The sequence below is a fragment of the Eutrema salsugineum genome, unplaced genomic scaffold, assembly GCF_000478725.1.
Source record: "Eutrema salsugineum unplaced genomic scaffold, Eutsalg1_0 scaffold_5, whole genome shotgun sequence".
Classification (NCBI taxonomy): Eukaryota; Viridiplantae; Streptophyta; class Magnoliopsida; order Brassicales; family Brassicaceae; genus Eutrema; species Eutrema salsugineum.
The window spans coordinates 2,980,341-3,007,539 of NW_006256612.1; the positions used below are offsets into that span (position 1 = coordinate 2,980,341).

A 27,199-nucleotide genomic window follows, 5' to 3' on the forward strand; every position below is an offset into this window, starting at 1 on the left:
GGGAAACCGTCCGTTGTGTTTCCGAGGACTCCGGGATGACTGATCCGGTCGCCGAGGTAGACAGGGCCGTACCGTCAGAATCTACCAGCTGTCGGTAGTGAAACCTCTTAGCCCGAGGAGCCATAGCAACGTTATCTACAAAATTAAAAAACATTTGTTACTAATTTATCAAATATTTAGTTATAAAATCCGAGCCTATCTAAATTCCAAAACCTAAATCTAAATCCCTAAACCTTAAATCTAAATTCCGAACCTAAATCTAAAAGAATCTGTAATGAAATTATTTTAAAAAAAAACTTACAAGTATTTGGCTGGGAGAGTAGGGAGTGAGGGAGAGGTTTAGGAGAGTAGGGAGTTAGAGAGAGAAAGCTTTTAGAGAGAGAGAGGAGTAGAGAGGAATGAGCGACGATGGGGGAAAACTCGCGTCCTTTATATAGATTTTGTGATCGTCGTAAAATCGTCGTAACGTTACGACGATTTTACGACGATTTGGTTGTAAAACAGTCGGTCCACTGCATGACATGACATGTGTCATGATGAGAGCGTTTGACCGTTACGACGGTTTTATACGACGATTTTACCCAAAATCGTCGTAAATCGGTCGTAACGTCTAAACATTTATAACCTCGTACCTCGGATCAAGAGCCTATCCGGTGCAAACGTTACGACGGTTCAACAACGGTTTTAGAGAACTTAGTCGTAAAACCGTCGTAAAGTTACGATTATATTACGATGGTTTTACGATGGTTTTTTAAAAAGTTATTAAACCCTAAATCTTAAGAAATGGATATTGCATAAAGAACAATGCAAAGGTTATTGTATCCTAACATATAACAAAAGGTTTACAACTTTGCATGTATGATGGATTTATGACATGAGATAGTAAATATTGAAATTCCGTAATCTAATATATAACCTTTCACTTAACATTTACGAAAAGATGCATGAACTTGTAAATATGTATGTTTTTTTAAAAAATTTTGATTTTGATCAGATTGATAGCATTTCATATAAAATAAGATAACCAATCAAAAACATTTGTGAAATACCTTACAACCAATAAGATATAAAAGATTCAAATTCTTAGATTTCAACATTACGACGATTTTACGACGAAATAGTGTACTCGTCGTAAAATCGTCGTAATATTACGACGATATTACGACTGATCGTCGTAAAGACGTCGTAATGCTTAAACCCTATTCATTCAGGGCTTAAAACCTAGACTTAGGGTTTAGAGTTTATAAAAATCGTCGTAAAATCAAATTTTTTTCTATTTAAAAAATTCAAACAAACAAAGTTACAAATTACATAATAACAAACATTCACTAAATACAATGCATGAAACTCAATCAGATTCATCTTCCTCTATTACTTCATCACCATCACCGTCGTCTTCCACGAAATCGTCATCATCGGTTTCAGCAAACTCATCATCACCTTCTTCTTCTGTATCATCTGGAAGATCTTCAACTTGCCTGTTCCGAGGGTCTATTAAGAAAATCTCCTCATCAACATCTGGTTCAGACAGATCTACGAAAGTGTCCTGTTGAAGTGGAACATCCTCAACCCCTACAATCTTGCCCCTCGGAGCCACTTTAACTACAGCTAAGCATGAAATTCCTGTTGATCAAACTCGAGGGTATGGCAGAAACGTTACCTGTTCTGCTTGAGAAGCTAATATAAATGGCTCAAACCTGTTGTACCGTCGTGATTTGTTCACGTCAACAACTCCAAACTTGATTAGACAATAAAGGAGCTGGTCTCTTGTGTCACGTCTAGCCACGTGAATGGATTAAATTAACCTTATAATATTATTACTTTTTTTTTCAAAGTAAATAACTCATAATTCGGGTTTCCAGCAATGGACAACCCAATATATAAGGATTTACAACACTATACTAAAATTTAAGAGACCCACATCTCCAAGATGATGATGCTCTTATGTTTGAATGATGATGTGTTGTGATTGAAAGAAGGAATGAAGATCTATTTATAGGAAAATTTTGGGCTTTACAACGCTTTTACGACGACATTTTACGACGAATTTACATTCAACAATAATATTACGACGATTTTACGACGATTATACGATAAAATCTTTCATCTACAATTGTTAGGTAAACATGTTTTAAATGTTCTTCGCCTAACTTCTTCGTCGACGTAAAATCGTCGTAATATGTACATCGAAATGCAGTCGTCGTATATTCGTCGTAATTTTGCATCTAATTTACGACGATTTTATATTTACTAGCAAATCTCTCGTTATCGATGTATATTCGTCGTAAATTGTACGTCGAGTTTACGACGATTTTTTTATACGACGGTTTTACGACGGTTTTTAAATTTGACGTAACATCGTCGTAAAATCGTTGTAAGTTTGCGACGATTTTAAAACCATCGTAATGGACCGTTGGAAAACAATTGTTTTCTTGTAGTGATATCTCATATTCATAGTTTCTTTTTTAGTTTTTGATTTCTAATTCTGGTGTTCTTTATTCCTCTTTGTAGTTCTTTGGATGTTTTATATTCAACAACTGTAGCAAATAAAAAAAAACAAAACAGGTTTATGACTATTCTTTTCTTCTATCAGTTTAATATTTGTTTATTTTTCTTCATGTTGCAGGTTGAACAAGCAATGGAAATATACTCATTTTTCTCAACTTAATTCTTCAGAAAAAAGAATGGAAAATAAGAACTCCATTAATTTCAGAAGACATAATAAGGACATATAACTCCTCGGCCAACAACAAAGGTGGATCTTTCGTTTTTTAGATTTGATTGTCAAAACTTTCATCAAATTGGAAGTTTGCACTTGGCTCAAAGGACTTTAATTTTTCCAGGTAACTTTTGAAACTATTAACTTCTTACATCTATACTATTATTTGCGAAGTCAAAAATCTTATCTGTCGTCTCCGGAGCAATTCGCTTATGTGTCATTATTAAAATCTATATATGTGTCGTTTTAATTTATTTTGATAGGATGCTCATTAATCCTACGTGTCAATATGTGTAACATGACTTTTTTATCGAGTTTGTTAATGGGCCAACAGATTTATTCTCGGTCATAGCCACTAATTAGTTAAATAGACCACCAACAAAGAAACCCTAAACACTAAAACATCCGTCCTACACTATATATACCCGTATCGTCTACATATGTTTTCACTTACAACAATCGTCACTGTTTTTTGAGGTCATGTTCTTCTTCTTTATTGTTCCTAAACGTCTTTTATATTTTTTTGTTCGTAAGGAGATGTTAATTTTGTATAGATAGCTTATTTTCTTAAATTAACTTGCATTTCTTTGTATAGATAGCCTATTTTCTTATATTCGATTTTTCTATAGATAGCTTAGTTTATTAAATTAACCTTAGCGTCTTTGTATAGATAACTTATTTTATTATATTTGTGTTCGTAAGTATAAATTAACCTGAGCTTCTTTATTATTTTTTCTTAAACCTAGAGTTCATCCCGTAAACTATAACTGATTGGCTCAAATTTTTGGAATCTTATCTTCCCATGGATCTAACAGGTGACTATATATAATAATTGTTGTTATTTATTTTTTTACAAATTTAAAGTGTTCAAAAATATTTTACTTGTTATCCTATCCTACTCATAAATTCTCTCTAATTTATTATTTTGATCTTTTGGACAGGGAAACACGTTTTACCTTACCATTTTGGTAACAAAAAATAAGAAAGACAATACGTATACATAAGATCTATTTTAAATTTGTAAAAAACTAATTAACAATAATTATTATTTATAATTACCTGTTAGATCCACTGGAAGATATGATTTCAAAAAAGTTTGAGCCAATCAGCTATAGTTGCGGGATGAACTCTAGATTTAAGGAATAACAATAAAGAAGCTCAGATCAATTTATATTTACGAACAATAACTGATTACTCCTAACATTGATGAACACAAATATATAAAAAGACGTTTACAAACAATAAAGAAGAGGAACACAATACAGGAATAAGAATGATATGAAGAAGGAGAATGAAGAGATGGCCAAGATGGTTGAAAGTAAACTAAGAGAACAAAATAGGAAATAAGAATGACGACTAATTTATTTCTGAACTTCTACAGCTTTGTTGCAACTTTTGATCATTTTATTATTATTTTACATGTGAAAACGGACGTAATGATCTAATTTCCAATGAGACATCGTTTTTGAAAAGTTGTGTATTGTAAAAGTGTTTCATCTGAATTTGATTTTGATTGAATGAAAAAAGCTTTATGAAACCTCCGTTTGAGGTAGCATAAACAGAGGAAAACAACGATGAAAAAAACATGTTAGCCCACAAATCTTACGTTCTCTTTTTTTTATTATTGCACAAAAATTATTATACTACCTTTAAGGAAATTGATTCTGTACAAACAATGCAACTATCAGTTATAATTCATATTGAAAATAAGAGAAAAAAAAAACTACAGAAGAAATTGAAAGATACAAAAGAAGAAGAAACAGAAAAAGAAAACGAACAGACGACGAAGAAGTAAAAAAAGACAAAGATAAAGTCATATCAATTAAATCCGATAAGAAAAATAAAAAGGCGGATAACCCAAACTAATGAATAAGCACAAGGATAACAAGATGGGGAAGTTGAAGAAGAAGAAGAAGAAAAAGAATCAGACAATGGAGAAGTTAGCGAAAAATAAAAAATGAGAAAACAAAGTAGTAGAAGAATAAGAGGAAGAAGAGGGAGAGTACGAAAATGGAAAAAAGAAGAAGTTGAGATTATGATTATTATGAAAAATAAGTCAAAGAAAATAAGAAAAAGAAGAACAATAATACAATGAGGAAAATCAGAAGAGGAAGCAAAGGAAGTCAAATCAGAAGAGGAAGAAGAAAAAGACGAGATAAGTAAGAATATAGATTAAAGAAAAATCAAAAGAAATAAGACGAAGAAAAAACAAGAGTAAAAGAAGAAGCAGATGTTGGAGAAGACAAAGAGGATAAAGAAGTAGAAGTCAAAGTTGAAGAGGATGAAGATGAAAAAGGAAACGAGGAAGATGAGATCAAAAAAAGAGGAGGAGAAGAAGAGAGAGCCGACTAACAAAAACTTCGAAAATCAGAGGACATATATGTTCTAGATAAGGAAGAAAACCGGAAGTTGAAGATGACAAAGTATGAGAAGGTGAAGATGGGGAAGGAAGCTAAGAAAATATAGAACAAAAAATCAAGTAATACAAAGAAGAAAAATGTGATGAATTATAAGAAGGAAGAAGAACAAGAACAAGATGGATAAAAATAAAAGAAAACAAGAAGAAGAAGTCAACAGATTATAAAAAAGAAGAAGCTCAAGATAATTAAGAAATTAAGGAAAATACTATGAAAAAGAGAAAATTAATAATATAGAGAAGAGGAAGAAAAAGAAGAAGATAGAGATAAAGAAGTAGAAGATGAAGAAAAACCTAAAGAATAATAAGTTAGAGAAGACGAAAACAATAAAAAAGAATAATCTGAGGAGAAAGACTAACAAACCAAAAGAGAATGGAGAAGAACAACTGTTGAAAAACAAAATATGATAAAGAATAAGCCACAGTAAAAAAGGATTAAGAAGAAGAAGAAACATAAATCAAATAAGTTAAGAAAGAAGAAAAGAAACATGTGGAAGAACCGATTAGAATGACAAACACTTGCAAGAAAATAGAGATAATTTTCTGGCGAGGGAGAGAAAAAAGGAATTACAGAAAAAGAAACTTCTGCAATTAATGTTTTAGTAAATGGAACAATATAGTCATTATGGTTATTAGATTTTTTTTGTTGATCGAATGTGTAACATTGTTATTATATTTGTGTTTGGTTTTTTATTTGTAATAAAGTTAATAGTTTAAAGATGTGATCACCCAGTTATATCTTGTGTTAAATCTTCTAACATTATATATTTTACCGAATTCAAAACACATCAACTATTCTATCTTGGAGTTTTGGAATATTGGATCGGTGCTCTCTTTGCCTTTGTTGTTGTTTTTTTTTAAGTGTGATGAGTTACAAGTTTTTTGTGTTTCACGTTCGATAGTATTATGTAAATTATTCACAGTATTATTATTTTCATCTGTTTAAGTTAAACATCTAAATGTGATCTCTTTACGCATTATTAACTGTTCAAAATTATAAAAATTATAGTATGTGATCATCACTCATTCATTCTCGAGACAAATAATAAAACTTTCATTTTTAACACATTTCCGCCCGCACATGGTGCGGACTACCACCTAGTTTACATTGTTTATGGATTACTACATTAAATATCCCATTGTTAATTTCAGTTATATATAATTGTGAATATTTCATGTTTAATTTTTCACCCATTTATTCTTCAATATTTTTTTCCCGTACGGGTCCTAATACTAGTAATCATATAAATTATAGAGTAGGTAATTAAGGCTCTGAAGTTTTTGATTCCTGCTCGAGCGTTTTACATGTCGCCGTCTCCAGTTAACCATTCAACCGCCACAAGCTTCACCAAGGAGCCGTCGTCGTCACCACTGGATCTGCCATATCTCCCTGATGAGTTACTATTGAATTGCTTTGCTCGGGTCTCCAGATTTCTCTACCCAACTCTTTCCTTAGTCTCCAAGAGATTCCGCTCTCTCCTCGCTTCACTTGAGCTTTACAACACCCGAAAGCTTTTAAGCCGCACAGAGAGTTGTCTCTATGTGTGCTTATGGTTTGGTGAACCATATTGGTTCACTCTTTACCGGAGATCAACTCACCTAAACCCTAACTCTAACCCTAAATCACAATGGTCTACTCCATGTTTTAAACAATTTAGAAACATCATGTCAAGTGACAATCTTTTAGTCTCAGTGCCAACTCGCAATCTTCCTCCTCACTTTTTTGGGGCTCTTACCACAATTGGTTCTAATATCTACATGATTTGCGGAGACACTAATGGTGAACCCTCGCCTAAGGTATTCTTCATGGACTGTCTCTCTCACACCTGGCACGAAGCTCCAAACATGCTGACAGCTGGGAAGTGGCCTCAGGTAAGTGTTCTTGATGGTAAAATATACGTAGTAAAAGGCGGCAAAATATGCAGTTCCTCGAGTTTGATCGAGGTTTTCGATCCTAAAACCGAAACATGGGAGCATGTGCCAAGCCCTGGACCAGAGATACACGGGACATACATAAAAGATAGTTTGGTCATCAACGGAAATCTCTATCTGCTTGGGGACAAGAATGTGGTTTACAAGCCCAAAGAAAATAGATGGTATGCATTAGGATATCAGAGGTGTGATGCACTTGCAGGGTCGGATATGTGTTGGGCTGCGATTAACGGTTCTTCTTGCGAGATAGATGAAGTAACGTACTGTCATAGATCTATTAGAAAAGTGCTTGAGTGGTACGACAATGAGGAAAGATCCTGGAAAGTTTTGAAGGGTTTAGAAGGACTGCCTAAATTATGGATCGGTTTTAGATTTAGATTGGTGAATTATGGTGGGAAGATTGCGGTTTTGTGGGAGGAGAATGAGGGTGGTATTAGTTTTAAGAAGATGATTTGGTTAGCTGTGATTGCGCTTGAAAGACGTGGCAAACATGAGATTTATGGGAAGATTGAGTGGTGCGATGTTGTGCTTACAGTCCCCAAGACATGTTCTTTCAAAAAAATGATTGCTGTTACTGTTTGATGAGTGAACACACATGAGAAATTACTTGAACATGGTAATAGCATTATGTTTTCAACACGTTTAAGGATTGTTTTTGTTTAATTAATTAGCATTGTAACATATTGCTTCACTTGTAATTTTTAGGCTTTTTCTAGATTATTTTCTCAATTATGCTTCAATTAATTGCCTTTACAATATATCAAAATATTCAACTAAGAGCGATTAAATTACATTATACTGTACCATCACAAACACAATATAATGCAATCGTTCATAGCGATCGTTTTTTTTATATAAAGCAGGAAGCTCTTCATATTTTTAATGACTACCAAACATAAAACAGGAAGCTCTCATATCGTTCTTGATGTATAAAGCAGGAAGCTCTTCATATCGTTCTTGATGTATCAAAGATTTAGTCTGAATAATTTTAGAAAATACTCGTCCAATTAATACAAGGTAGTTTGATTATTATATTGGTTTTTACTCCCGAGGGTTTTCTTCTAACATGTCACCCTCTTCAACTAACCTGAATTCAACCGCCACAAACTGCAAATAGTCTTCTTCGTCACCACTTAATCTGCCATATCTACTACCAAAAAGTTCTGGTTATTTTAGGTTGGTGAATTATGGTGGTAAGAATTGTGGTTTATGGCATAAGAATATGCCTAGTATTGATTTTAAGAAGACGATTTGGTGTGCTGCAATTGCACTTGAAAGACGCAACAAACATGCGATTTATGGCAAAGTTGGAATGGTGTGATGCTGTATTTACAGTCCCCTACTCATTTTTTCTCTACAAGAAAATAATTGCTGCTACTGTTTAGAGAAAGTGGTAATATCATTTGTTTTCAATATGCTTAAGGATTATTTATTTTTGAGTGAAATTATGATGAAGGGTTTTCCCATTGCTTAAAGTAAAATGCTATGTTTTGCCCTCTCTTCTCTTCTCGGTGATACTCTCTTTTTTCTTTGTTCTTCGTTGCTGATTTCATCTTTTCTACTAAAACTCACTTTTCTTTCCAAGCTTTATTCAATCGATAACTACTTTTACTAGAAATCAATTTAATTTAATTTTCAAATTTAAATTTGGTCATTGTTTCACTTGTAATGTTTTTTTTTTTAATTTAGACTTTTCCTAGGGTGTATTATTTTATGTAGTCTTTTGATTCTAGATTATTTTCTAAAATTCACAAGAAAAATATAATATATTCTAGAAAGAATTGCTTTTATAATGTCAATTGAATTAACATTTATCCCCTTAAATATTTTCTATTTTTTGTCATTTTTTGACATAATTGCTCTTTAAATATCAGTTAAGACAGTTATAATTAAAACAAATTTGAAACTATATTTTCAAAATTTCGAAAATACCTAAAAGGAATTAAAAAAAATTTAGGATATCATTTATGGAAAATTTTTTTTTTTAAATATTTTTAAAATTCGTTCTACACTTGGTAGAATGCATGTTTTATGTTCTATGTCCATGTAGAATCTCATTTCTATAGTTCTTCACATATTCTACCAGCCTGTAGAAGTCGTTTTCTATAGGTCTTTATATATTTTACCAATTGGTAAATTACAAGTTCTACTTGATAGACTATATTCTACATGTTGGTAGAATACATCGTCTACCTGTTAGACTAGGTTTTACGTTATTGTAGAATGGTTATTCTACCTATTGACTTCATTCTACATTAACATAAACTACATCTTCAACCAAAATCTGAGAAAATCTAGGAAAATTAGTTAACTCCCAGATATAGAATATATATATTTTATTTTTTTCATGTTTTTTATCAGTTTTTGACGTTTTTTTTTTCTTTTGTTGGCTGTCATCGTTCTCTTATTCTTCTTTCACATTGATCAAGCAGATTTTTTCTATGTTTACATATTTTTTGCTTCAAACATGCTACATATCTATGTGACTTGTGGTTCATGGAGAATTTGTAAACCCTAGAATCGAAATTGAATGAAAATACTGAAAGAAAAAGTGAAGAATACGACCAGACAGAGAAGGAGGAAAAACAAAGAATTTTTTACTTACCGGAAATTGCTTTTCCGATAACTGTAATTGGAGAAGAAGATGGAGATACAGTGAAAAAAAAAGTATCGGGTTTAGGATGTTTAGTAGAAAATCTTTTCTACTTGTTTTTTATTAATAAAACATTATTAAAAAATTAATTAATTTATTAATTTATAGTTAAAGGGTATAATTGAATTAAATTTAAATGAAACATTAAAAAGACAAATTTTATTTAAAAAACATTAAGGGGACAAATGCTAATTCAATTAACATTATAAAAGTAATTCTCTCTATATTCTACTGAGAAGGATTACATAAGACAGTAGCATCACAAACACACAACAATAACATGACCCGTAACATTTCTATTTTGGGTTTAGAAAGATGAACATTGGTGTTTGCGTTTTTGTAACCGACCCAAACGCAGTTGCTAAATTCAATGCATTTAGGACCGACTGGTTTAAATGCAGCGGTTACCGTTGCAAGTGCGAGAGTTTGCGGAAGCGGACATTATTAAGCGGTTTGCACAACTAGTTAAATTAACTTTTTAAAACGAATCCGTTTGCGAGACATTTTTGACTGGCAAACCAGCAGATGTTTTAGCGGTCAAACATAAAATTACTAAAATAAATATCATTTATAATTATAAAAAACATAAAAACTATATTATTATGTTAAATATCAAAATTGCTAATTCAAAATAATTAATAATAAAAAATTATAAATAAATACTAAATAATTATTTAAAAAATAATAAATTTTATAATAACATGTTTTATTTCAATTGTTGGAAACATCACCCAAAATTGTGTGTAGTAATGTAATAAACTATAAAAAAATTGCTCCTATTCATAGATCTTCTGGATTAGTCTTTTGCATGGTGTAAAATTTCTTCAATTGATCTAATCAATTTTTTTGCATGACTCCAACTTAAATCAACTTAAAATTGCTTAGTAATATTTTTCAAAATACGTTCTTTCTGGAGTACACTAAAAAATCTAGGTTCTTTATCTTCAGTTTAGTTTTCCACAATGATCTGTTGAAGTAATGCACATGTCATCTCGTTTGACTATGTAACATTCTGAAGAACAAAAAAAAGAATTATAAGAAACTATTTTTGTAATTAATTGAATTTAATGTGATTTTCATTTTTAAAACGTATATATTTTTTACCTAACCGCTCAGCCTGCAACCGCAAACGCTGGCGAAAAGCATTTTTTTGGATTTCAGTGGTATAAAACGATACATAGTAGTTTGCAGCGATTTTTATGATTGTTATGAAACGCCACTAATCGCTAACAACCGCAAACGCAGTGTTTGCGGGTGATAGCGGATAAATTAGTCAACACCTTAGAGACCGTTTCTATCGACAAAAAAAAAATCCATATTCTAAAACAAAAAAAAATGTTTTCTCCAACTTGAACGCACACTTAAGCTTAAAGTTAAACACTAAGGCATTGATTGGTAAATCTTTTAGAAAAACATTATGTTTAAGCAGTATAAGCAGTGTGATGTTAAAGATATATGCTCTTATTAATGTACACATTTTAAGTGATTGGTAGAGCTGTGAGTAATTCGATATAATTTTTTAAAAAAAAATATTTAATATATTTATTCATATGCGGTATATTATATTTATAATAAATTTTTTAGAATTTTTTATATTTTATCATATTTTTTAAATTATCACTTAATTATAGTAATATTTATAAATTATTAAAATATAAATATATATTTTAATATAAATTTAATTTTTGATGTTATTTCAATAAAATAAATTAATTATATAAAATTATTTTAAATTATTTAAAACATAATGCTTTGGAAAAACTCTATGTGAAAGCATAGAAGAAAAAGCATTTAGAAGAGCATTTGCATCTTCTAAATACTCTCCTAAATGCTCTATTAACAAAAATTGATTGTATGATTTTAAAGCATAATGCTTTTCTAAAAGCTCTACCAATCAAGACCTAAAACAAACTTTAGTTCCTAAAATTACATATGTTCCTAAATAACAATAATTTTAACCTAACCCAAAATAATCTTGTCTAAAACCAGAAAAAAAAAAAAATTTACTGTTAAAAAAGTCAAGTCCGATCCAAATATAGATTCAACATTAGGTGTTTCAATTGAAATTTGTTTTTATTTTATTTTATAAAAACTACACATTTAGTATATATCTGGCTCGATGCTATCACTAAAAGATTTAGTCTAATCCTGATGCTAATCTACTTTAATCAGGAAAACTATTCGTCAAAAAGTAGATTTAGGAAATACTCGTCCGTTGAACAAAAAAAAAAAGAAATACTCGTCCAATATAAATAAAGTAATAATATTTCAATGTCTTTGGAGTTTGATCAGCATCGGTTATTTTCTTTTAACATGTCGCCCTCTTCAACTAACCTTTCAACCGCCACAAACTGCAAAGAATCTTCTTTGTCACCACTTAATCTGCCATATCTCCCTGATGATTTACTGTTGAACTGCTTTGCCCGCATCTCAAGATTGTACTACCCGGCTCTCTCCTTAGTCTCCAAGAGATTCCGCTCTCTACTTACTTCACTTGAGCTTCACAAGACCCGAACGCTTTTAAGCCGCTCTGAGAGTTGTCTCTATGTGTGCTTACCGTTAGGTCTCTGACTATGACTTTTATTGGTTGACTCTTTGCAAGAGGCCAACTCGAGTCTCTAACCCTAACCCTAACACTAACCCTAAAACAAATTGGTTCACTTCATGTTTTAGACCATTTAGGAATAAAGAGAGGAAGCCAAGTGAGTATCTTTTGGTATCAGTCGCAACTTCCAAAAGTTCTCTTTATTCTCCGTCTCTTACCACAGTTGGTCATTATATCTACATGATTGGCATTGACATCAATGGTAACCCCTCGCGCAAGGTATTCTTCCTGGACTGTCGATGTCACACGTGGTATGAAGCTCCAATCATGCGGATAGCCAAGGAGCAGCCTCACACGAGTGTTCTTGATGGAAAATATATGTAGTGGACAAAGACTGCTTTTCGGTCGAGGTTTTCGATCCTAAAACTCAGATATGGGAGTATTTTCCAAGCCCTAGCGTGACAATAGTAAATAAGATCTTAGCCATCAAGGGAAACCTCTATGTGCTTGGAGACAAGCATGTGGTTTATATGCCCAAGGAAAACAGATGGTACTATACGATAGAGGGGGATACGCGTTTCATATATGAAATGTCTCTGGTTGGGTTTTTGGAATCTTATTGCGAGATAGATAACGTAATCCACAGTTACAGGTTTGGAAAAGTGCTGGAATGGTACGACTACGAGGAACAATCCTGGAAAGTTTTGAAGGGTTTGAAAAAACTTTATAAATTATCAAGGATTTACGGTTCTGTTAGGTTGGTGAATTATGGTGGGAAGATAATGGTTTCATGGATTAAGAATGTGCATGGTATTAGTGATGAGAAGATGATTCGGTGTGCTGAGATTGCGCTTGAAAGACGCAGCAAACATAAGATTTATGGGAAGGTTGAGTGGTGTGATGTTTTGCTTTCAGTCCCCGACTCATTTCTTTATCATGGGAAGGTGTTTGCTGCTACTGTTTGATTAGCGAACATGGTCATATCATTTTGTTTTCAATATGTTTTAATGACTGTTTTATTATGATGAAGGAAGGATTTTTCCATTGCTTAAAAGTAGAATGCATCTAACGTTAATCTCTTTTAAAGATGCTATGTTTTTGCAATAACATTATTCGTTGCTTTATTTCATCTTTGTTACTAACTAAAAACACTTTTCATTTCAAGCTTTATTCAACCGATGGTTACTGTTCTTGTCCTGTATTTTTCAGCTTTAGTAGATTAGTAAATGGCTATGATGATGATTTCAAGCTTGTCCTGTACTAACTAAAAACACTTTTCATTTCAAGCTTTATTCAACCGATGGTTACTGTTCTTGTCCTGTATTTTTCAGCTTTAGTAGATTAGTAAATGGCTATGATGATGATTTTGTCTTGCAAATTTCTATTCGGTATTGTTGTAATGTATTCTTTTTATGTAGACTTTATTTCTAGATTATAAGACAGTAGCAACACAAATACACCACAATAACATGATCAACCGTAACATTTCTAAAAAGGGTATATAAAAGATGAACATTAGTGTTTGCGTGTTTGTAATCGACCCAAACGCAAACGCTAAACTCAATGCAATTTAGAGTCCATTTCTATCGACAAAGCCCAAATTATGAACAAACAGAAAAAACAAAATATACACAATTTGTTAAAGAAGAGAGCATTCTCTCCAACTTAAACGCACCATTAAGCTTAAACACTAAAAACAAACTCTGGTTCCTAAAATTACATGAAACTGTTAGCTGTTGTCAGGCTGAGTTTGTTCAAGGAACCACCATTGGTCTATGCAACATCCTGACGTTTGCTTGTCTCTGTTTCTTGCTCGTTCTTGTCCAAGTTTACTCCTTCGAGTAGTGACGGGGCTGACGAAAATCGATTCTGCAACAAGAACGAGAAAGAGAGAAAAACAGGAGCTCTCAATCTACTTTCAAGCAAATCATGGATCTTGCAGAAGAAAAGATTTTCTTGTGTGATTTACCTTGAGAGAGCTGTTTTCAGCAAGAAGCTCTTCATATTGGCTTTTAAGCTTGTTTATTTCTGCTCTAAGACTTGTGTTTTCTCCATTCAACACATCTGCTCTTTGTGCCAGCTCATCACATTCCGCCTGAAACACACACACACACACAAAGCTTTTGATCATTTATATCTCTTGGCTTTGATGGGTTTAAAAATTTGTTTATGCATATACCTGTTTACGCAACCTGGATCTACGAGCAGACTCTCTATTGGATTGCTTTCGTCTCTGTCGCTTAAGCTCTCTCTCGTCCTAATATCCACAACAATCAAACACGCATCTTAAAAAAACAATGGACAAAGTAAAGCAGAGGACACAGTCACACAAACCTGTAACCATGGTTGTGATTGGGAACCATCTACTACAACTCCAGGAACGGCTGAAGAAACATTCCCATGGCTGCTCCAATAATCCATTCCGATGTTTAGATTTGTCGGTGGGCCAGGAACACCTGTAGCTGACACTGGCATGATGGGGACGATCTGGTTCACCGGTAGATTACTTCCATTACGAGGTGGTCCATGAGCAGAATCTGAAGCTGTTTCACCTGAAAGTAAGAGCACCTCCCTGAATAAGTACATTTCAACATTGTAGGTCTATACACACATCATAAGAGATGAGTTATAAGAAAGCTAGATCAACAAACCATCCTTCCCGTTGTGTCTAGATCCCGAGTCCTACAAAATTTTGCAAAAGCAATTCAGTAACATGATCATATCCATAGATGCTCTTTTGTTCTCCTTAAACTGTAATGGTTCAGTGAATTGCTAAAAACTTACATTTTGAGAATTTGCATCACTTCCTTCACTTGAACCATCAGAGGCGCTCTCAGCACTGTAAAACCAGAAAAGAAAAAAAAATCTGCCAGTTTCAGCTAGTCTATAATATAATGACATTATCATAAGGCGAGAAGGTTTTAGTAATGCCAACAAGATTTCGATTTTTCATACAATCATGAAGTCACATGCCTTTTAGAGCAAGCTCCATTAGCAGATGCTCCTGAGCTTTTTCCAGTCTCGCTGTTCTTTCCTATAATCATATTCAAACTTCCCAAGCTTCCTTTTGATCTTTTGATTGGCAATTTTTCCTTCACTTCAGATTGTTTAGCCTCACCGTCAATACCGCTTCCAGTATTTCCCTGAATCCAAAACATTTCTCAAATCAAGATCCCAAAAAAACTAATGAAATAAAAAAGAGGAGAAAATGAAACACTTACAGTAGCTTCAGCCATTCCATTAGGAGAAGGCATTGCATAGGGACTGTATGGATAAGATCCCTGATTTTGCAGCATGGAACAAGTTAACAGAAATGACCTAAACATTCACTATTTTTGAATACATAACCAAAGATCCAACATGTAGCATTACCGGAGCTATTGAAGGATGAGCGTACATGCCACCTGGTGGATACATTGCAACATAAGGATGAGGCGGTGTTCCATAAGGAGGCATCATATGCTATACAAAAAGAGAAAAAAATCAAACAAATTTTTCTTCAGTTGATGTTACATTCAATAACCAGCAGCACAATGGTTCTGGGGAGCCTAACGAACTATTCCCAAGGGCCCAAGATAATATTTCCCAAGTAAACCCATGAAGCTCCAAGCCTCCAAATATAAGAATATTCTAATATCAATCGAAAGAAAAGGGATTAGTTACCTGAACACCCCACATATAAGGGTGAGGCTGAGGACTTGACGCCACGTAACCATGAGGCGGCATAGGAGAATAAGCCTGTTTAAGCCAGAAACAAAAAAAAAAAAAAAACTATGAGCCACTTAATACCTAAAAACGCAAACAAAGAAACAACGACAAAGGAACTCCTTTTACACCTGAAAACCAGACCAATCTGGAGTAGCCATTCCAGCACTCACAGCAGCAGAAGAAGAAGGTTCCTGCAAACACAAGAAACAAAAAAACATCAATCATCAAAGCATGACACTAAAAAAAGACTTTTCTGGATCAATTTCACAACAATGCAGACCTGTGAAGTAACAGGAGCAGGAGCAGGAGCAGGAGCAGAAGAAGACGAATGTGGTGGAGTCTTGGGTTCGTTCTCTTTACCCGATTTCTCCATCTCGCTGCTACCCATTACCACATTCACCAGCTTCTAAACAACCAAGTAGAAGAAGAAGCTTCACACTAGAGCAGAACGAGTTCTGCTTATAAGTTAAAACAAATCCAAAAATCAGGTGTGACAGAGTTGGGTAAGGATTTTCTCCAAATGAACATTGACCCAATACAGTTCGTAAGCATTTTCAACTGTTAAACCCAGAAGCTTAAAAGGTCACATTTTTTGTTTATCTCGAGATGCAAACAAAATTAAAAAACCTAGCTTTTAGCTACCAATGCTGGAGGAGCCAATAAAAGACGATAACACAAATTCCAACAAATCTACTAAATAGGAGTGTTTTAAAGAGACCCTAGAGGAATTACACCGAATTCAAGGGTTGAAATTCAGAATCTAATCGGGGAAGCAATGTGTGAAAAAAAAAAAAAACTAAATATGTCTTGAATTTTTGTTCAAACTGGGATCGGCAGAACAAATACCTCAAGATCGTTAATGTTTGAGCAAACCCAGAGATGCGAAGGAATTAAAAAGCTTTAGTTTTGCAGAAATTGGAGTGAGATTGGGAGAATGAATGAAGTTTTTTTAAGCTTTGGTGATTGGTCGTGTCGTGTTTCTGACGGGGAAGAGGAGGAGGAAGATGCGTGGGCATGACAGAGAGAATATTTACTTAAGTCCAAATCTTTATCATATTTGTGAAATTAACCCCATAAAATCTTTATCATAGTTTTTTACTACAGATAATCTTATATATAAATATCATCATTTTTAATTGATATGGAAAATAACATGTGTCACTTTTTATAATTTAAACATATTTAAAAAAAAAATAACAAAATAATAAATTTTAATATCAAATTTTAAACCACTCAAAAGAATAAACAATTTTCATTAATTAATTGATATTAATTAATATTTATTATATTTTTATATAATTCTCAATTTTTTATGATATTATATTTTAAATAAATTTTTAAGATTTTTTTAAATAAATATTTTAATTTTATTTATAATAACATACTAACATACATAAAAAATAATTATTATTTTTGTTTTTTATATAAGATTTGAAATAGTTAAAAAGACAAACATGTATATTACGTGCAGATATTCACCTAGTTTATGTAAAATTTCTGTGAATAAAAATAAAAAGGCATGATTTTGGACTTTCAGTGAATGAAATTAAAAATTTGATATATTGAACACAGATGTTTATGGGATTTTCAGTCTTATGTTGGGGTCAAGTCTCCTGCAAAACAGAAAAGACGTCAAAAGCCCAAAAAATATGATGTGGGTGTATTTTTCGAGAGCATTCCGACGTTCAAGTCAGAAAACAGCTCAAAAACACCACAAAATAACTATTCGGAGACTGGAAAGAAGTCGGAAAACTCTAAGAAAGAAAATGGACCGAGAATCCATAAGAAAGGTAGGATCTATTCAGGCCTAGGAGTGAGAATGGACTTTTTGCAGTGAAAATAGAGAAAAAGAAGAGTTTGAAGGTAACAAAGCTCCACGGTTTACGGTTTAGGAACCGCCGTGGAGGAGAATGAGATGAGATAACCAGAAAGTTAGTCGAAATTGTGTGAAATGACTGAGCCCAAGAACCATAAGTATTTAGAGAGATATTGTGAGACTTGAGATGGATAAAAGAGTGAACATCTTCCTGTAGGGAAGTATAATGTATTTATACGAAATTACATGAGTCATTTGTGTTACAGTGAGGATAAAAGAAGATGAATCTAATGAAAGAGTTTAAAGAAAACAATATTTGTTACCATGTATCCGAAATAGTATTATACAATATATGACCTATGAAACTGAATCAACTGAATCTAAAATTAGCCTCGTAAAAAAACTCATGTTATAAGAACTAAAAAATTTACATTATCCTCAATTTTTATTCGAACTAAGAAAAAGAAAACTGATCGGGGAAAAAACAAGGCCCAAGATTACAGTTTTAAAATTTTATTCATAGTTTATTAAAATATCAACTAATACTATTAGTCTATTCTTGGTGTGATTCAAGTTTATTCACCCAAAAAGAAATGCCAATGAGAGAGCCTGAGGACAAAAATTTCGAAACCATCAAGATCATAACTGCACAATACAAACAATTCCCACAAAAAAAAAATCTTTGATTTTAGAGGTTTTATTAACTAATCCTGAAAAGGATTGACCCAAAAAAATGTGATCCTTGTACTCAATCAAAGATCATTTCTCTTGTAGAAAACAGCAAAAACACAAAGGAGCTAAAGATACAGAGCAAACCTAGAACGAAGAACACATCATTCAGCTCTTTTGATGTGACAAATCCAATTAAACCAATTTAAAAGCTTCAATAAGCTTTCCAGTCAAATCAACTCCAATGATTCCAGCTAATGTCCCAATAATATTCGAAATACCCATAATTAGGGCCGAATTAAACATAAAATTGATCATGTGTCATATAATAAATTTGGACTCTTATTTTAAAAGATTTTTTTCTTTTTGAAAAAATTGGGTTATAAAATTAAAGAAAAATTTTGAAAAAAAAGTTTGCCATAAGGTTTTGCTCCTCCTTGCACACCAACATATCATATACGAATTTCAAAAATATAAAACACTAAAATTATGTAAATTATATTTCAAATTAAATATGTTGGACCTATGTAGTAGGCGAAATGGACTAGATGAACAATTTGTGCCAATGTCAGCAATGTTTCTTTGCCGCAATATGTATCCAGACAAGTATGAAGAAATATAATCTAAAGTTACGGGCACTAGTGGTCACTGTTGCTTTGCTGACAGTCTACTCAATGGACTGAAGTATGCCAAAAGACATGTTGTAGTTGGAGAAAAACCTAGAGATGAGGTGTTTAATTACAAAGTGTCAAAGAAATTTGTTGAGCAATTATACAAAATCGAGAAAATCTTAACTACAAAACCCTAGAGCCAGCTTCGGTGCATGATTACTTTGCTTTGAGAATTGGAATTTTCTTTGGCAAGGTACTGATGAGATGTCCATTTACAATGACCCGAAAGAGAGGGAAAAATACAAATCTGAACACGGTGTAATAATCTTTGATTTAGAGTGATTAAAGACACAAAATGTGCAATTTGTAAAAATAGCAATGGAGAGTGTGGCCAATCGCAGAATCATAGCTGTGAATGTAGAAGTCATGCTAATAATGGTTGGTGATACAAGAAGAAAATCTAATAAGTTTCTATGGTGTGAGAAGAATCTGACACATCTTCTATAGAATTTCTATTGAATTGACGTTAGACTGGATAAAAACAACTAGTCATGGTCCAATATAATTAGTAATCAGAGGCTTGAAAAATGCAAAATGCAGAGTTTGTGCATTTTTGAAAAATACATCATATCCAAAAAGTAACATTTTTTGAAAAATAACATCATTTTCGTTTTTTTCATAAATTGTTAAAAAATAATTCTCTTTGCAGAATGGAACAAATGGAGCTGTTAACCGAGCCTCGAAAAGCAGGAGACATTTCCAAAGCCGTTAATTTTCTAGATGCTACCCTTGTCTCTCTGGTACCTCCTTTTTTACATTTAACATATTTGAATCACTGATTAATGCGAAATCTATAGTATTAGTATGTTTGTTCTTATGTAGTATATTTTTTTTTGTTTATAAAGAAAAGTCTAACTCCTTGGCTAACTTTGAGAGCAAATCTGGAAAAGATAATAATGCTGCATCAGTGGGAATTATGACAGAGGATTCATACACCAAAAGTGAGTAGTTATGATCTTCGTAGTGGGAAGAAACTTCTATTTTTGTAGCAGTTTCTTTTGGTTTCTCTAGAATGGTTTATTAAGGAGTTACATATATTTGGTGTATGAATTTCCAAGATATAGTCTACAGTTAGTAAAATATTGCTCCTCTAGGTTAAATAATATAGATACTCGAACTTCTAATTTTTACATTTTCTGTCTTGCTCTTGGAACGATCGATGCTTTTCTCTTTCTAGATTCGTGCAGCTAATTCTCTGCAGAAATATGTACCCGTTCTTGTGGATATTGCAGATGTTGCTTTTGACCTTCCTTGCGAATCTCAGCAAGAAATTCACAGACTGTTGCTATATCTTCAAATCAAGAGGAATCATCATCAAATTTTGCAAAGAGTCCCCGACTAAATTGTATAATTTCTGAACTTTGATTCTGACCCAAGCATCCTGTATCCTCCTCCTTCTCCAACAATATTATCAGCTAGACTAACAATTTTAAGCTTTTTTGGTATAACTTGTGAACTCAGAATCTGACCCTCAAGACTAAAGGATCCGGTATCCTCATCAAACCTTCTTCTAATTATAGCTACGCGATCAACATTATCATTTTGACCAAGGCAAGCCCTGAGCAAGTCCTTGAACTTGATGTAGAAAGTGACATTCTTGGCATAGAGTCCCTCCCATCTACGGCTACCACGTTGTCCACAATCTGCAGATCCTCATAGTCCTTAGGTTCTTTCCTACCGTACCCATCAGCTGTAGCAACAGCAAGTTCCAAATATAGATGAATCCAGTCCTTCTCTATCTCTTGCAGCTCTAATTCACTCACCTGACCAGTGACCATATATATTCATCACTACTTTGTTGTTAATGATAAACCTCAAAGCAAAGCAGCAAACTTTGGTTACCTAGTATGTTACCAAGTCGGAAAGAGAAAAAAATTATACACTAAGATCATCCATCCAAAGAACTCATTGGCTTAATAAAAATCGACAAGTTTATTGTAGCCACAAGTGTTAACAGTAATCAACATGGGATCATAATCTGTAAATAAAAACCTGAACGTTTTATTTAATAAAATGATTAAACAATCAAGTGGATCTTGGTCTATTGATTTTTTTTTGAAAAAATAGTTTTTAGTGAATTATGTTTATTGTTGGTTTGCCTTCGGATTTCCAAAGGGTTTAAGCCGGTTTAGTGAAATCAGTTATACCGCGGTTAAAGAGGATTGGTTAGTTTTTCGCAAGAGGTGAAACCAAAAGCAAACACTCTAGACGACGCAGAAGGTTTCTTTAAAAGCAGAGACATGCTTTTGAACAACCAAGATCAAGTCGTTAGCGACAGAGTATAGCAAAAGAAGAAAGGCGGGAAGACTTGGCGACAAAGGAGAGATTAATCAGATGACTTGCAGGTTTGCAGGCGGCTAAGGCGTTTCCTCATTCACGTGATTGTCTCAGACTCTTTGGACCGACTCGGAAAAGCATCGAGTAAGAGTCTTATCCTCAAGAGTGTATAAACATCTCTTTATCAGTCTGAGACAAATTGGAGAGAGAACTAAGAACGTGAGAGAGAGCCAAAGTCTAGGTCTTTGTAAGCTAAACACATTGATTCTAGTGGATTTCCGGAAACCTTTTCCGGCGAGACGTAGCGTCCCTAGTTTAAGGGCGTGAACTCGTAAATCGGTTGTGTGCTCCTCTTATTCTGTTTTCTGTTGTCTGCTCTCTTTTGTCTCAAGAAAAAACCATCGCAAACAAGCTTCTAAGTATCATCAACTTACCCAAATCCTAACAGACTGGTATCAGAGCCAGGTTCTACGGTCGTCAGCCCTGTAGAAGATGACTACAGGACGAGTGGAGTTGGAGAAGTTCGATGGAAGAGGAGACTATACTCTCTGGAAAGAAAAGATCTTGGCTCACCTTGAGATCCTCGGTATTCTTGAGGGTATAAAGGACGAAGATGAACTGGTGGAGAAGACTAGAAGAGCAGGAATTGTAGTGGAACAAGGAGACCAAACACCAACTCCAGGCCCGGATCCATCAAAGGAGGAAGCTTTGAAGGACCTGCAGTTGGAAGAGAAGAAAAGAAAGTCCAGATCTACCATCATTCTCAGTGTTGGGGATCATGTCCTTAAGGAAAATCATCAAAGAGAAGACAGCGGCTGGTATGTTGAAACTCTTGGACCAGAAACTCTAAAGCTCTCCCGAACAGAATCTATATGAAGCAGAAACTCTACAACTTCAAAATCTCAGAGTCTACTTCAGTTGAAGAAGGAACCGACGAGTTACTCAAGCTCATAGCTGATTTAGAGCATGTAAAGGTCACAATACCAGATGAAGACCAAGCCATCATCTTGCTCATGTCCTTACCGAGCGCATTTGATCATCTCAAAAGATACCTTAAAGTACAGCAAAGACACGCTTTCGCTTGATGATGTCATAGGCGCCATACACTAAAAACAACTGGATTTTGGACAGAGTGTTAAGAAGAACAAGAATGTTGCAGAAGCCTTGTACGTGAAGGAGACACGAGGAAGAACTGAGAAAAGGTCCAAACCTGAAGAAGGAAACAAGCAGAAAAGCAGGTCCAAGTCAAGGGGGAAAGGGAAAAAAGAGTGTTGGATCTGTGGTAAAGAGGGACACTTCAAGAAACAGTGTTCGATCTGGAAAGAGAGAAACAGAAAAGACTCCTCATTTCATGGTGGAGAATCATCAAATGTCATGGACCAGCCAAACGATGTGGCGGCTCTCATGGTTTCAGAGGCTCTTTTCTCTTTCTCCGGGAATTTCTCAGAAGTTTGGGTTATGGACACCGGTTGCGCCTTTCACATGACGCCAAGAAGAGATTGGTTCACTAAACTTGATGAGTCAAACTGTGGAAACGTACGAATGGCAAATGACACCTACTCAGAGGTTAAAGGTGTTGGCAACATAAGGATCAAGAATGAAGACGGCTCAATGGTTCTTCTCACGAATGTAGGATACGTTCCATCTATGTCAAAGAACTTGATCTCTCTGGGAACTTTAGAGGATCAAGGATGTTGGTTCCAGTCAAAAGATGGTACCCTGAGAGTAACTAAGGGATGTCTAACTCTTCTCAAAGGCAAAAACACCAATACTTTGTATGTCTTATGCGGAACAGTTATAGCAGGGGAAGTAAACATCTCTGAAGAGCAGAAAGATGAAACCAAGCTATGGCACAGACGTCTCTGACACATGAGTTAGAAGGGTCTGCAGGCATTACTCAGAAAGGGTTACCTCGACAAAAATAAGGTCTCTGACATGGAGTTCTGTGAAGACTGTGTCTACGGGAAGGCACAGAGTGAGCTTCGGAGCTTCAAAGCTCAACACCAGAAACAAGTTAGACTACATACATTCAGACCTTTGGGGATCACCAAACATTCGCTTATCACTCGGTAAATGTAAGTACTATATCTCTTTCATAGATGATTTCTCAAGAAAAACATGGATATATTTTCTAAAGAAAAAGGATGAGGCCTTTGGAAAATTTGTTGAGTGGAAAAGAATGGTTGAGAATCAGGAAGGGAAGAAGATAAACACTCTAAGAACCGACAATTGTCTTGAATACTGCACCAAGGAGTTCGAAGACTTTTGCAAGGAAGAAGGGGTTGTGAGACACAAGACTTGCGCTTACACTCCTCAGTAGAATGGAGTTGCAGAGAGGATGAATCAGACCATAAATGGAGAAAGTCATAAGTATCTTAAGCGAGTCCGGTCTTCCTAAGAGCTTTTGGGCTGAAGCTGCAAGCACTGCAGTTTATCAGACAAACCATTCACCATCTTCGGCGTTAGGATTTGAGATTCCAGAAGAGATGTGGATGGGATCAAGACCCAAGTATGAAGACATGAGAGTGCTTGGACCAGTCTCATACATTCACTGTGACCAAGGCAAGTTAAACCCGAGAGCAAATAAGGCTATCTTCATTGGATATCCTCCAGGGGTGAAGGGTTACAAGTTTTGGGTCCTTGAAGACAAAAAATGCATGATAAGCCGAGATGTTGTATTTCATGAAGAACAGATGTATAAACATCTAAAAGAAAGTCCAGAAGAGAGTTCAGGAGAAGAAGACATGGCAATATTCGACTTATCAGGCAACGATGATAGGCTAGATCACTATGATCTAGGTGGAAGCAAAACAGGCGAGCAACACCAACCACAAAGGAGTCCAGGGATTCAAAGCAAAGATCATGAAGCCGAAAATGACAGCTCTGAATCAGAAGAAGAAGAAACTTATTTTAATCCTTTGGAGAACTATCTACTTGCAAGAGATAGACCTCGGAGAACCATCAGACCTCCTCCAAAGTATGATGACTCGAACATTGTTGGTTTTGCTCTAATGGTTACAAAAGATGGTGGACACCTGGAACCAAGCTGCTATCAAGAGGCTAAAAAGGATCGAGATTGGGCAAAGTGGGATTCTGCAATGAATGAGGAAATGCTGTCCCAGATCAAGAACAAAACCTTTTAGCTGGTAAAGAGGCCAAAAGAAAAGAGAGTGATCGGCTGTAAATGGGTCTACAAAAGAAAACCAGGGATTGAAGGCATTGAAGAGCCAAGGTTTAAAGCTAGATTGGTCGCAAAATGGTATTCACAGAGGGAAGGCATTGACTATCAGGAAATATTTTCTCCTGTAGTCAAACATGTGTCAATCAGGTTGATTCTATCATATGTGGTTGAACACGACATGGAACTGGAGCAGATGGACGTCAAGACAGCCTTCCTTCACGGAGACTTAGAAGAACACATCCTCATGGAACAACCGGAGGGATTCGAGACAGAGAATGGGTCTGATGTGGTGTGTCTCTTAAAGAAGTCTTTATATGGTTTGAAGCAATCTCCCAGGCAGTGGAATCAAAAGTTTGATTCATTCATGCTCAACGCAGGGTACTTGAGAAGCAAATACGACTACTGCATCTACTATCAGAAGCTTGAAGACGGATAATACATCTATTTATTGCTGTATGTAGATGATGTCCTTATTGCTTGCAAGAAGAAAGGAGAAGATAAACTCTTTATAGGAGCTTCTGAAGTCTGAATTTGAGATGAAGGACATGGGAGAAGCAAAAAGAATTTTGGGTATGGAAATCAGAAGAGATAGACAGAAAGGGGTTCTCGAGTTGTCTCAAGAACAATATCTTGACAAGGTTCTGAAATCGTTCAACATGGATCAAGCAAAAGGGGTTACCACACCATTAGGAGTACATTTCAAGCTCAAGGCTGCAACGAATGAGGAACTAGAGGATCAAGCTGAACAGATGAGAAATGTTCCGTATGCAAGTGATGTGGGCCCTATTATGTACTCAATGATTGGTACGCGAGCAGACTTGGCATATCCTGTTGGTGTAATTAGCAGATACATGGGAAAGCCGACTAGAGATCATTGGTTGGCCGTCAAGTGGGTTCTCAGGTATATCAAGAAGTCAAAAGGCAAGAGGCTGTGTTTCAGAAAGCAAAACAAATTTGAAATCAAGGGATTTTGTGACTCAGATTACGCTGCAGACATGGATAAACGAAGATCAATCACCGGGTATGCATTTACTGCAGGTGGAACTGTCATTAGCTGGAAATCCGGTTTGCAGAAAGTTGTTACATTGTCCACCATCGAAGCTGAATACATGGCGCTTACAGAGGCTGTGAAAGAGGGTATATGTCTGAGCGGTTTGAGTGCAGGGTTGGGAATGAGACAGGAAACAATGGAGGTTCATTGTGACTCTCAAAGCGCCATCTCTCTGGCCAAGAACTCAGTACATCATGAGAGGACCAAGCATATAGACGTAAGACTGCATTTCATAAGAGATATGATTGCAGAAGGGAAGATCAAATTGGTGAAGATTGGTACAGCCCACAATCCAGCTGACATTCTTACCAAGACGGTTCCAGTGAGCAAATTTGAAGAAGCATCAAGTTTGCTCGGCTTTGTCTCAAGGTGAGAGGCATCAAGATCCGGAAAAGGGAAGTCCAAAAACTAGAATCAGGAGGTTGAAGATTACTAAGGCAAGGTGGAGTTTGTTGGTTTGCCTTCGAATCTCCAAAGGGTTTAAGCCGGTTTAGTGAAATCAGTTATACCGCAGTTAAAGAGGATTGGTTAGTTTTTTGCAAGAGGTGAAACCAAAAGCAAAGACTCTAGACGACGCAGAAGGTTTCTTTAAAAGCAGAGACATGCTTTTGAACAACCAAGATCAAGTCGTTAGAGACAGAGTATAGCAAAAGAAGAAAGGCAGGAAGATTTGGCGACAAAGGGGAGCTTAATCAGCTGACTTGCAGGTTTGCAGGCGGCTAAGGCGTTTCCTCATTCACGTAATTGTCTCAGACTCTTTGGACCGACTCGGAAAAGCATCGATCAAGAGTCTTATCCTCAAGAGTGTATAAAACATCTTTTTATCAGTCTGAGACAAATTGGAGAAAGAACTAAGAACGTGAGAGAGAGCCAAAGTCTAGGTCTTTGTAAGCTAAACACATTGATTCTAGTGGATTTCCGGAAATTTTTTCCGGCGAGACGTAGCGTCCCTGTCCCTAGTTTAAGGGCGTGAACTCGTAAATCGGTTGTGTGCTCCTCTTATTCTGTTTTCTGTTGTCTGCTCTCTTTTCTCTCAAGCAAAAACCATCGCAAACAAGCTTCTAAGTATCATCAACTTACCCAAATCCTAACATTTTTTTTTAGAAATCAGGATAGAAGTTTACAGGGAAGGGACATAAACAGATAATCTGGGTATTAAGAACATTATCCAAAATGTTCTTGACAAAATAACAAGACAAAAAATTGGATAACAAGATGGCTTTAGAAAACTTAGTAACTAAAATCATTTCCCAAACTTTCAAAGATTTGGGTATGGTTCAACTTAATGTGTAATTCAAACAATTTCAAGAAATTTTCGCTATATCTATACAAAAGCTCACATACATGGTCATTGGTCAATCATGTCATATGATGAGGAATGTGATGAACCAAGTTAAGGAAAAAAAAAACATTTTGATCCCTCATATTCCTTTTGATCTCCCACAATCATTTTTTTTTAATTTTTTTGTTGGCTACAGATACCATTACAGCCCAATAGGCTACATACAAGATGCACAATTATTTTAAACCCAATAGCAAATAAGGTTCAAATAACAAAAAC

At 34.8% G+C, this 27,199-nt stretch overlaps 2 protein-coding genes and 1 pseudogene across 3 annotated transcripts; 2 read left to right on the forward strand and 1 right to left on the reverse strand.

Moving 5' to 3' along the window:
* The first annotated feature begins 6,440 nt into the window (after window positions 1–6,440).
* Window positions 6,441–7,649, forward strand: LOC18991853 (putative F-box/kelch-repeat protein At4g11770). The gene has a single exon (XM_006415183.1). The coding sequence runs from the start codon at window positions 6,441–6,443 to the stop codon at window positions 7,647–7,649; it is 1,209 nt and encodes a 402-aa protein (XP_006415246.1).
* A 4,384-nt stretch (window positions 7,650–12,033) lies between these two features.
* On the forward strand, window positions 12,034–13,230 carry LOC18991854 (annotated as a pseudogene).
* Window positions 13,231–13,831: 601 nt separating this feature from the next.
* LOC18991855 (bZIP transcription factor 68) lies at window positions 13,832–16,975 on the reverse strand. 2 transcript variants are annotated; one of them, XM_024152525.1, is made up of 13 exons: window positions 16,820–16,975; window positions 16,254–16,428; window positions 16,102–16,164; window positions 15,929–16,003; window positions 15,638–15,727; window positions 15,487–15,546; window positions 15,239–15,408; window positions 15,050–15,104; window positions 14,917–14,947; window positions 14,600–14,817; window positions 14,445–14,522; window positions 14,235–14,360; window positions 13,832–14,134 (listed from the first exon to the last, which is right to left on the reverse strand). In XM_024152525.1, exons 2-13 carry the CDS (start codon window positions 16,359–16,361, stop codon window positions 14,039–14,041), a joined length of 1,170 nt encoding a protein of 389 aa, XP_024008293.1. In that variant the 5' UTR covers window positions 16,362–16,428; window positions 16,820–16,975; the 3' UTR covers window positions 13,832–14,038. The 2 variants fall into 2 exon arrangements, with proteins under 2 accessions (XP_024008293.1, XP_006415248.1); XM_006415185.2 differs by having other exon boundaries at window positions 16,254–16,379; window positions 16,820–16,969.
* Between the last annotated feature and the right edge of the window lie 10,224 nt (window positions 16,976–27,199).

Excerpts from the sequence above, each read along its gene's own strand:
- LOC18991855 (XM_024152525.1), bottom strand. The coding sequence starts at position 16,361 with ATGGGTAGCAGCGAGATGGAGAAATCGGGTAAAGAGAACGAACCCAAG. Across the intron at positions 15,547-15,637 it reads CTCATCCTTCAATAGCTCCG|GGATCTTATCCATACAGTCC; the intron begins GTAATGCTACAT and ends CTGCAAAATCAG. Across the intron at positions 15,105-15,238 it reads AATGGAGCTTGCTCTAAAAG|TGCTGAGAGCGCCTCTGATG; the intron begins GCATGTGACTTC and ends CTGGTTTTACAG.
- LOC18991853 (XM_006415183.1), top strand. The coding sequence starts at position 6,441 with ATGTCGCCGTCTCCAGTTAACCATTCAACCGCCACAAGCTTCACCAAG.